This window comes from Pelobates fuscus, chromosome 8 (genome assembly GCF_036172605.1).
Source record: "Pelobates fuscus isolate aPelFus1 chromosome 8, aPelFus1.pri, whole genome shotgun sequence".
Taxonomy (NCBI): domain Eukaryota; kingdom Metazoa; phylum Chordata; class Amphibia; order Anura; family Pelobatidae; genus Pelobates; species Pelobates fuscus.
The window spans coordinates 56,282,674-56,295,143 of NC_086324.1; the positions used below are offsets into that span (position 1 = coordinate 56,282,674).

The following is a 12,470-nucleotide window of genomic DNA, read 5'->3' on the forward strand; positions in this document are numbered from 1 at the left end:
AGGGTTTGAAAAGGCGAATCAAATGAATTTCAGATGATGGGAAAAAGAGGAAAGGGGGATGAGTAGAGGTTTGAAGGAGCAGTGAGAGGAGAAACCCTACACCACCACCTTATTATTCAGAGTGTCTTTGGTTGTGGGTAAGTTGAAGACCGCCAAAGGATAAAGATGCAAGGGTAGCAGTGTCAGGTGCGGGGAGGGTGGGCTGCTTTCCCGAGATAATACCTCTGATTGGGATTTTATGGGGATCAGATCAGGATAACTGAAAGTCATAAACGGTGAACATTAGCATAAAATAACTGTTGAGTTTTAAGGGGTTACTCCAACCACCATGACTTTTAGAAGTGGTCATGGTTGTAGGAGTCTGTATGCCCTGCTTGAAACGCTGTACATAGAGAGATATAATCATTTTTGTTCGGGTGCTAGTTGCACCCACTGCAAAATTTGACTTAGGCAGCCTGTAACTCTGTCTAATGTCAATTCTCTGTTAAAGATAGGTCTGTAATCAGCACATACTGTGCACGGACGACAGACATACAGAGCTTCTACTCCCCCGAAAGCATTCATTCCCCTTCATCCAATACTCTCCCCATACCAGGTCAGAACACGTAAATTAGAATAAGCCATGCAGAGGCAGGCTGTGACATAAGACGAGGCCTGGAAACCACCAGAGAAGCTACTGGGTGAACGCACCTAATTCAAGGCATCTCTGAGGCTATGCAGATTGGCACATACGCGATAGCTATGGGAAAGCATTGGATTGGCTGGGATCATCAAATCAGCTCAGCCGAGGGTGCGGAGCCAGCCGGGACACACCTGCATGGTGCTGGAAACAGGTGAATAAATTTCACCTTTTTAACCGGAGGTAAGGGTGCCAAAAGGCTAAATTGTTCTTTTAAAACGATAGCGTCAGGAATACACGTTTGTATTCCTGACACTATAGTGTTACTTTAACAAAAAAAAAAAATTTTAAAAGCGTTAGAGCAACCTTTTTTTTTTTTTACTATGACATGGAGTAAAAAATAAAGTACTACATGCAAAGTATTTCGACCAAGTATCTTCAAATTACCCAAAACACATGTTAAAGTATTATGTAGATGCTTACAAATATATGCCAACAGAAATGTCAATAAAAAGTTAGCTTTGCCTTTTCTGTGTTTCCCTGTCCCTTTATTAAAGTGACATTATAGTCACCAGAACAATTAGAACTTATTGTATTTGTTCTGGTAAGTATAATCATTCCCTTCAGGCTTTTCGCAGTTAACAGTTTTTTTGTTTTTGTTTTTTTTTTATAGAAAATGCAATGTTTACATTACAGCCTAGGGATTCCTCCACTTTAATTATGAATATTGATTTGTATTATTTGTTTAGATAATTTGAATTTTTTTTTTTAAATCTAACTGAGCAGTCATGTTGGGTCAAACTCTACTGTTATCTGACCAACTGGTGCTCAACCTAACTTACCTCTTGTGGCAGTTTCACACAAAACAAGCGCATCAACAGACCAAGTAGGTAGGTTGAGCATCAGTTGGTCAGTAAAATTTGATGACTGGTGTCCTTAAATAACTTTTTTTTAACATTTATTTTTTGTTGTGCAAGTTATAACAAACAAGCCTGTGTTGCCACAACAGCAGTAACAAGCATATCATCATCATACATTTTCAAACATGGCAAGTACAGGGTCTGCACAATTTTATAAGATTAGTAATAGAGTGTTGGTCAGATAAGGTATGCGTGTCAAAACAGGAAATGTATTAGTCAAATAGTAAGGAACACTTGAAGAATATGAAAATAAGAACACCTGAGGATCATCAGGCTGCGAGAGCTATCAGCATTGCGTCACCATCTAGTGGTAGTGAGTTGGTTAACAGAGTAGGCTTTATATAGAATAAATAATCTGTTCAGTGGGTATAAGCATGAATAGAAACAAAAAACGCTTGCAATATCAAAGTTTTAGAGGGAGACAGGCTTGTGCTTGTCTGTAAGATACAGTCACTCTCGGAGTAGGTCCCCTTCTGGGGCCGACCCGTGGGTAAGTTGTGCCTGACTTTGTGCTTGTTGCTGCGAACCGGGCATCTCCGCCCTGTACGTATCCGTCGTGGTCATGGAGCTGAGGCAGTCGCCGAGGATGCGTGGGTGGACTCCGGGATGGCTGGATGTAAGCGTCCCACTGGTGTTTCCAGGTCTTGCGCCTCAACTGCCTCCAGAAGTGGGCAAAGATTGCATTGAGCCTGGCCTCAAAAATCAGGCACGGTGGCGCCATATTGGGTAAGGCCAGGTAACTATGTCCAATTGTGATGTTTTCTTTTCACTGCTTTCTAGCTTCTGCTGAGCACTTGTCTGTCAGTTGTGGGCCAGGATCTCCCCTGCCAGTCCAAGAGGGGAAGGGGGGGAGGAGGATGGGGTAACAGGGCTCTTTGGCAAAAGTTGTTGCTTCATTGCATCGTCGGGTCCGGAGATCGGACGCCTTACCTGCCGGCTTGCAGCTGCCAATGTGGGGAAATGGAGCCTCCGACAAGTCTGTCACAGCCACAGTGTGACATGTAGGTCAGGGAAATTCAACTACAGACAGCTGCATCAAAGCACGGACCCCCAGTGAAGCACCAATGAAGAGGAACAACCTTCAGTATAAAAGAAAGGACTCAGGGGGGAGGGTTTTATTGTTCATTTGTATTTGTTTTATTGCTGTTACCTATCTATATACCAGGAGGTCCCGGAGGAAGTCCATTTGGACAAAACGCGTAGGACCTGGTACTATAACAGCTTATTTTGTATACTTATACTTTTAATCTTTTTAAACAAAGAAGAAATACTTTTTTTAATCCACTTCCTGAGTCGTACTTCACCTTCCTTGGAGCAGGAGCAGTGTTCACGCCCCCCCAATGAAATCAGGAGGCAGCATTGGGCGCAAACCATTCATCAATCTTGTGAGTTCTATTCTACTTAGCACACTCATATTTTATCATACAGTGTTGCACTATTGTTTTATTTTATTCTTTGTAGATCTACAGCTTTATCCTCACTTTGCATATATCTATTCTATATTGGAGGGATTATTGCTGGGATATCCCTGGAGGAATCTGTCACCTCTGTCTTCTAAGATAAGTGTTGTATATTCATCTTTTTGTTTTAAGGGCAAAACGTGATTGTTCTTTTGTATGATATACAGCAGAGCTCTTGGTAGCTCTAAAAAGTGTGAGTTAGTCTTCTACAAATCTGGTATATATATATATATATATATATATATATATATATATATATATATATATATATAGTCTGCACTGAACCAAAAACTCCAGGCAGACTATTACCGTGTTACTTTATTTGTATTAGTGTGTAATTATTTTTTCTGAGTGTATTTTCAATCATTTTATCTCCCTACTTTTTTTTTTTTTTTAAATACTTTATTTAAGGATAAAGCGCTTGACAAATACAGAGGTATACAGTTGACATGGCACAATGTTACAGTCATATTTATGCAGTTGGAATTTTTGGTGTTGACCTCTGTGCCAGATGTCCCTGTCCTAGGTACACCCTTGTTTCGCTTTGTCTATGAACCCTGTGTTTGCTGTGTATTTACAATTTTATGGTGCCATTCTACCCGTAAACTCTGGCTTGTGGCCCGTCGCCCGTGTTTATGGAAACTTGTCTGTACGTCTGCTTCTCTGGTTAGGCCCCAGGCTATCTCCCTACTTTTGACGCATACAATATTACACTATTACTATTTTTCCTGTTGCTTATTTTTATTTCATATTATGATTTTTTTTTTGGAGTTGGGGGGAAATATTGGGCCCCTTGCAGAATTCATCTACCCCACAAAGATTCTTTGCCGCTTACCTAAAATTGACTTTGGAACCATCTTGTTCGTATAATTTATTACTTTACCTTGGCGCAACCTATTTTCTTTCACAGCATCTAAATCTGCCTTGTGTGAATTATTCCTTTGAGACAACATTTTTGTCTCTTTACTAGAGGAACTTCTAAAATAAATGTCCCAGACCAAGAAAGTCCTACCTCAAGACCACAGATACAACTGGAATAAGAGACTCCTATTTCGAAATCAAAGGTCGTATCAATATAATGACTGATTTTGTACTTTTCGGTGACAGAACCGGAACTCATAGTTCAGTGTGAAACAAAATGCCAGGCAAGACCAGGGAAGGAAGTTGTAAAGCCAGGAAAGTAGGAGGAAGATTACAAGGATCTTCAAGTATAACATAAAAGGAATTATAAAACACTAACGTGTTTCACCTACAAAAGGCTCGAACACTTTGAGAAAGCCTTTGTAGGTGAAACACAGTTTTAGGGTTTTATAATTCCTTTTATATATTTTTTATTTTATTTTTTATTATCCATCTATCTCCAAATAAAGTTAATTAATGTATACCACTTGGAGATTCCAGACCTATCTGAAGTTTTTATCAAGAGGACTCAGCGATATCCTTGGTGGGGTACCACCTAAACCCATTGGGATTGAGCAATACCTTTATTTGCTCTCAGTTTGTGAGCAAATCTCTTTTCTTTTATCCCGTTCAATACATACAGAGAGCACTATATTCGGTTTTATTTCTTCTCCTGTATACTGAGGACATTTGACTGCGGCAAAACAACTAAGAGCACTGGGAACAACATCTGCTAACAACCACCATATCCACAGACGGGGAACATAAGCTCCAGAAAATTGTAAGTGCAATTTTAAACCAGAATTTATAACATACTACTCTATATCACATTCTCTCTGCTTATTTTACATACTGCTTTGGATCTGAGAACAACATTACAGGCGCTGCCTCCCTGCATTCTTCTTTGCATATTAACTACACTACCAGAAAGAAGAGACTCTGGTTTGGGGAGCCCAAGCTGCCACACATACAGAATACAAGCGCCAAAAATTCCACTCCCATACAAATCTGTTTGTGTGGTATGTTAAAGGATCACTATAGGGTCAGAAAAAACAGACATGTATTCCTGACCCTATAGTGTTAAAACAATCTAGCCCTTCTAGCCCCCTCTTGCCTCCCTAAATTTAGTGAAATGTTACTTGTATTTAGGTCTACAGTTGCTGGCTCTGCACCTGTCTGCCCACATCATCAGAAGTGGTGGTCTGAGCCAATCACAATGCTTCCTATAGAATTGGCAGAGACTGTGAAGGAGGCAGATCAGGGGCAGAACCAGCACAAGTCAAACACAGCCCTGGCCAATCAGCATCTCCTAATAGAAATTAATTGAATCAATGCGTCTTTATGAGGAAACTTCAGTGTCTGCATGCAGAGGGTGGAGACACTGAATGGCAGTGCTGCAGCTTGCAGCACTGCCCCAGGAGGCACCTCTAGTAGCCATCTGAGAAGTGGCCAGTGGAGTGATCAATAGGCTGTAATGTTAACACTGCATTCTCTCTGAAAGGACAGGTTTACGTAACTCACCCAGTCTCTGCAAATTCTCCCCAATAACTGTAAAGCTCCAAATCAATGTCTGAAAACTAGGGGTCTCAAGCTTCCAAACCTCTTAGGCATGGTGCCGAAATTAGCTTCTTATTTGAAGGAAAAAGTTGGATTCCTTGTCACCTAGCTTCTTATTCACATTGGCTTTTTGTCCATTCAGCTTCTTTTTCATGAAAATTCTTATTTATTCAACAATCAGTAAACGTCCACAAATTTCAATCTAGGTTGAGCCAACTGGCATTGATCTTAAAATCTGGCACCATAACACCCATGTATTTTAATGGGCAATTCCAACCACGAAACCAAGCTTTACATCTATGAAAATCATCTTGGCTCACCTAAATTTGGTTTGTTTTCTACGAATTGGTTATCCCTCTATAAAAGAAAGTTCAATCTGGCCTGAGTCAAATAATTATCATACAATATGAACCAAGCCTGGCACCGTCACACGTTTCATTGAGAAATTCTAAATAAGTAGCCAATCTTTTCCTCTATGAAAACCATCTTGGCACGAGCACACACATAAAATTAAAGTATAGTGCAAACCTCCATGACGCAGACACGATGGTTTCATTGCCAATGAGCAGGCATCTAAATGGAGGGACGTCACTCTGTTCCTATACTCCCCAGTGCCAGCTAGGCCGTTACCATAGCAACCACAGTGCATGCGATGTGGTTGCCATCTGTGGAGATCAGAGGAACTTCCTGTGGGAGGTCCTTCTGCTCTCCCTGACGCTCAATTTCTCAGCATTCATTGTCTGCTTAATTGAGTCAGATGGGAAACCCCCCCCCCCCCGAAAAAAAAACAATACTATTTTTAAGTAGGTCTTTCTCCAAAGCTATACATTTTCTAATAAAACTGGTAGCACAATGTAGAGATGGATTGTTATGCTCTTTTTAAAAGTGCCAGCGTAATAAAAAAAATAAAAAAAATTTATACATCTTTATTTTTGATGTGCATAGATATTAGATATAACATTTTCCTGCAATGTCCCCAATAGCATTCACATGGTAATAAATTAAAATACAGAACAGTTACAGGACATTTGAGAATACTACACACATTTTTAGTAAGTAGCAAGTACAGGCTAACCAGCCATGTCAAATGTATAAAAGGAGACGGAGTAAGTAAGTTATGTAGGTATAGCTGTGACATGGAGATAGTGATGCCAACGTTAATTTCATCATGTCAGGTTCATTTAAACTTGTATCAGTCTGGGTGCCATGGAATATATGACAGCTTTCCCAGGAGGCTTTCCTTACAAACAATATGGCACACAAAACTAGTAGGTGATAAAACTGGAATTTATAGCGGAAACAAAAATGCATAACATACTGTAATACAGCAAATTAATAAATTGCACTCACAGAAGGAAGCCGCATATCATCATCATCATACATATGTGACTCCTATTATTACCTCTTCATTCCCCTTACATCTTACCAATAGCCGCTTCTCTGTTAACTCTTTCAGCCATTACCTCCAAACTTCCCCTGCTACCTCTTGTCTCAAATCCCCATGGTATCCTTTAGATTGTAAGCTCATGGGACATCTAGCCAATCACTTTGTATAAAAGAGCTCCAATGGCTAGATATCAGCTTACGGGCAGGGCTCTCTCTACCTCTTGTATTTGTCTGTGTATATTGTACGTTTCTACAATAATAATTGTACAGCGCTGCGGAATCTGTTGGCGCTTTATAAATAGCAGTAATAAATAAAATAAATAAATAAACCCACACCCACATGTTCTGCCTCTGTCATCGGTTCTGCTTCAAAACAGAGGCTTAAACAGTCGGAAGCTATGGCAAAAATAGATATTTGTTGAATTGAAATATTAAAACAATATATTACTAATGGGCTTATGTGTTTCTTCCCAAAGGGATTCCACCAGGAAACTGTTATGGATATTATGTTTATATATTGTTATCTTTATTTATATCACCTGAAAACAGAAGCAATGATAAAGTTTACACACTTAAAAATACAAATAAAACCAATTACAGTGTGTTATGCATTTGTTTCCTGTAGATTCCTGCTGTATCCCCTACTAGTTCTGTACACCAATTTGAATAGGTAGCTGGTTAAATAAGAAGATAATATAAGAAGCTAAGTTCAGCATCACCCTGAAGGCAGCATGAGCTGTAATAACTGGACCCGGATGTCAGGACTGATAGCTATGCCATGCAGGTTAAATTCCCCTCCCCCAGCTATAATGGATGCCTCCATGGTGGTCGGGTTACCTTTAACTCAGGATACACGAGAATGCAGTGTGTGTTTACATCCAGGTATCACCACGTTCTGAACTCCGACTTAGCTGTATCACTTCCTGGTCATGCAGCCCTATCGCTCTCTGTTTACATTCCATTTATTGCCAAGATCTGCGTTCCATCTGCTTCCGGGTTTGCGTGTCATCACCACCATAACAGTGAGAGTCAGTGTTATAGAAAGCAATGTGGAAGCTGTGCAGCCAGCCTTGTCTCTTTAATATCTGTGTTATATATGTTTAACATATCCATGGAAGGTTAGAGCCATTAACTGACAGCTCACTCTCACCCTATACATCACATCTATAAACATATAGTGGATTCCACTCAAATGATGGCTCTGAATTATCAGCAGAGTATTAGGGGAACTGCAGTTCACATAAGGTGGACTATATCTTCCACTGAGTTTGACACTAGTTCTTTAGCCATGACCTAAAGACCTTTAGGAATATGGGCACAGCTTCAGTTTACCTTAGGGGTTTCTTCAAAAGGAAATGTTTGCTTACTCAGAAAGCTGGCTACTGTTGTCAGTGTGTGATGGGAGTTGTGTATGAGTGTATGGGGTGTGATGGGAGTTGTGTCGGAGTGTATGTGGTGTTGATGTGACTATGTTTGATTTCTCATGTGATGATAGATACATTTGTGCGGCGTGTGATAGGAGTTTTGTGTGAAGCTTGTGTTAGAGGAGGCTGCTTAAGATGTGTGTATGATAAAAGCCTTTGATTAAGTCCCTTAATTTGTTTATAAAAAAAAAAAATATTCACCCTGAAAATACCACCCATCCCACTCAAAAATAAACCTGCCAAGACTGTCCTGATTTTGGGTTCAATGCACAGTCTACCCTTCTGGAACCCTGCTCCCTTTCGCAGTGATAAAGTTATATATTTTTCACCCGGGTCAAAGACTTAGTTGAGTGCCCCTTATATCTCTATGAGATCCCAGCATGCACCCGTCTCCTGGCTTTCCCGGCAGCCATCGTTGCTTCTAAAGCGATTGTGTTGTGTGTAAGGTGGGAGTTAGGTGAGACCAGGTGAAGGTGGTTGTGTATGATAGCGTTAGGGCGGTGAGTGTGCCAGGGTGTGTGGCAGAGTGAGGAGTGGTAAGTGAAACAGGCTGAGGGGTGGTGTTTCAGGGTTAGTGTGGCACAGTGAAGGAATGTGTTAAAGGGTTAGTGTGGCATGGTGAGTGGTGGTGAGTGTGACATGATATGTGGGAGGGTGAGGAGTAGTGTGGCAGGGTGACGGGATGTATTACAGGGTTAGTGTGGAAAGGTGAGAGGATGTGTTCCAGGCAGTGGCGGAACTACCGAGGTCACAGCTGTGACGAGGCCCGTCACTCCAGGGGGTCCGGCTGCCCTGCGGACCCCTGCAACCAGATTGCCCGCTGGCCATCTAATGCGGCCCACGCCACGCGTTCACCCAATGGCACTTTAATACCGCGACCGGGCCCCCTCTTATGATGTCAGACGCTGGGAGGAAGTGACTGCCACGGTCACTCCTCCCAGCTATCAGAGCCGCATGGAAGGAATAAGCAGAGGAGGGTGCAAGAGTGGGAACTCTGACTCCTATCAGCTGGAGCCAGCCACTGGATCCCAGGGAAAGTCACCCTCCTAAAACCTTTAGCATGTGTTTGTATGTTTGTGTCTGTATGTATGTATGTATGTGTGTGTGTGTTTGTATGTATGTGTGTGTGTGTGTCTTTCCTACGGGGAGATCTAATGCACGCGCTGCATTTGCCGCACTTATGCATTAGCACCCGCTTGTTGGAGGTGGCGATGCATTTGCCGCACTTGTGCATTAACACCCGCTTGTCGGAGGGGGCAATGTAAAAGAGAGTCTACAAGGGATTTCTCATGTGCATGATCAAGGCAAATGTAAGTTCCTCATTTTAGCCGATTTCTGTTTAGCAATGTAAGAAGGAGGAGGAGAGCCCGGCGCTGGAGAAAGGTGAGTGTTTATCCCCCTTCAGCCCGGCGGGAGGGGGACCCTGAGGGTGGGGGCATCCTAAGGGCACCATAGTGCCAGGAAAACAAGTTTTTTTTCCTGGCACTATAGTGGTCCTTTAAGCAACAAAGCTTTTCAGGGCATTCAGTCAGTGTTATTGCTGGGCAGAGACTGTAAAATGTACTTTCATCTGGATATTAAAACTTGGAAACAAACATCACTTTAAAATATGAAATATCAAATATCCCAGTTAAAGATTCACCATGTTTAACCAACACAAGCTCAGGGTAATTTAAGCACGACTTGCTATGAATCCAGACACCAAGCAGCTCAGCACTTTGCGGTCTACTTGGGATGAAGTTGAATCCTAAGCCAGGATGATCTGTTGGAATATGCATAGTGTATATTAGGTAATATTTATAGAGAACTAATTTTTTAAAAGTAGATTCCAATAATATATTACTGTCCAGTACTACTTGAGCTTGATAAGGACAGTTTTAAAATAATGGGACTATGATCAGACCATGTCATTGGGCCCATATTTGGCGAGGAACATCGGCGCTGGTATAAGGTTAGTAAATAAAGGGTTTTTAATGATGGAGGAGGGAGGCAGAGGGCGTAATGATCCCAGTAATACAGTATCGCTTTAAACATAGATATCTGCACACCAGTCAAGCCATAAGACTTGCTTTTCCCAATCTTAAATTTGCAAGCTTAATACCATTTTTTTCAAATAGATTGCGTTAATAGCATCTCTTATATATTGCAGTTGTTCTAAAAGAGAGTCTACAAGGGATTTCTCATGTGCATGATCAAGGCAAATGTAAGTTCCTCATTTTAGCCGATTTCTGTTTAGCAATGTAAAAAGTATGTGGTATAAATTGCCCGTTACCACTACCTTATGGGCTAACCGCAAGATTTAAGGACCAAACTTCTGGAATAAAAGGGAATCATGACATGTCACACATGTCATGTTAAGGACCACTATAGGCACCCAGACGACTTCAGCTTAATGAAGTGGTCTGGGTGCCAGGTCCATCTAGGATTAACCCTGCCTGCTGTAAACATAGCAGTTTCAGAGAAACTGCTATGTTTACAAATGGGTTAATCCAGCCTCTAGTGGCTGTCTCATTGACAGCCGCTAGAGGCGCTTCCTCGCTTCTCACTGTGATTTTCACAGTTAGAAGACGCCAGCGTCCATAGGAAAGCATTGAGAATGCTTTCCTATGGACTGGCAGAATGCGCGGGTGGCTCTTGCCGCGAATGCGCATTCAGCCGATGACAACCAAAGGAGGAGGAGAGCCCCAGCACCGAGGGAGCCTGGCGCTGGAGAAAGGTGAGTGTTTAACCCTCTTCCTCCCCCTTCAGCCTGGCGGGAGGGGGACCCTGAGGGTGGGGGCATCCTCAGGGCACTATAGTGCCAGGAAAACGAGTTTTTTTTCCTGGCACTATAGTGGTCCTTTAATATTTATAGAGAAATATTTTTTAAAAGTAGATTCCAATAATATATTACTGTCCAGTACTACTTGAGCTTGATAAGGACAGTTTTTAAATAATGGGACTATGATCAGACCATGTAATTGGGCCCATATTTGCACCCTCCATGCTTCATACGAACAGTTTTCATTATACAGTGATCTGAATGTTTGGCTCTTTCTGTGTGCTTTACCTGGTCAGTGTCTCCATCCAACAGGAACAAGTCTAAAGAACAGTGAAGATCCATCATAATAAGAATTTATCCTTTTCTTCCTGGTTTCCCCACTTCCTCTCATCTAGCACTCCTTCCCTTATACTTGGGGATTTCAATATCACATTCAATAACCCCAATTGCACTGATGCCTCTCGTCTGCTCTCTGTAACCTCCTCGTTTGGCCAATTTAGCAACCCATACAGCAGGAAACACTCTTGATCTTGACCAACCTCTGTACTGCCTTTAATCTCTCAGATATTCCTTTTCCTCTATCTGGCCACCATCTGCTGACTTTTGACATTGGCATACCTAAGATCCAATTGACACCACCATCTGAACACCACTCTCACAGAAACCTCCAATGTCTTGACCTAGAGCATTTCTCCACTAATCTCCAAACTCTCCTTTTACCTATCTCAAACCTCACCTGTCAGTGTTCTGCAACCTCCTTCTAGAATTCCACCCTCTCCTCTCAACTAGACATCATGGCACCTTGTACATTTAAACGCCGCAGGCCCCCCCAACAACAACCCTGGTTCACCAAGCTCACTCGACTCTCCAAAAATGCTCCAGAACTGCTGAACGCTGTTGGAGAAAGTCTCACTGTGCATCTGACTTTCTCCACTATACATTTATGCTGAGCTCATACAGCTTGGCTCTTTCCTCTGCAAAAGTTACTTCAATACCCTCATAACACTGACAAGATCTCTACAATCAGAGAAGAGATCTCTCATCTTTCTTCTTCCCCTTACAATACTTCCCCTAACTTCACTCTCTCTGCTGTTCTATGTTCATTCGCACCCGCTACATTGGAAGAGGTTTCTGCTCTGCTCCAGTCCTCCCGCCCCACCACCTGCTCCTTCGATCCAATTCCCTCGCATCTCATCCGTACTCTGTCTTCTTCTCTTTCTCCACCTCTCACTAAACTAAACATAATTCCTCTCTCTCCTCTGGTATATTTCCATCGCCCTTCAAACATGCAACTGTAACCCCAATTCTAAAGAAGCCCAATCTTGACCCTAACTCCCTATCCAACTATCGTACTATCTCGCTACTGCCTTTTGCATCCAAGATCCTTGAAAGAATTGTGTATGCGAGATTGACAGACTTCCTCAAGTCCAACTCTCTGCTAGA

General features: G+C 41.9%; 1 protein-coding gene across 1 annotated transcript in view; it reads right to left on the reverse strand.

Annotated features, from left to right (window-relative positions):
* Positions 1 to 6,850, reverse strand: part of QNG1 (Q-nucleotide N-glycosylase 1) — a 34,362-nt gene extending 27,512 nt beyond the window's left edge. The window contains exon 1 of the mRNA XM_063429871.1: positions 6,807 to 6,850. Coding sequence (XP_063285941.1) covers positions 6,807 to 6,835 — 29 coding nt within the window. The 5' untranslated portion in view covers positions 6,836 to 6,850. The remainder of the gene's footprint in view (positions 1 to 6,806) is intronic.
* Positions 6,851 to 12,470: the final 5,620 nt, after the last annotated feature.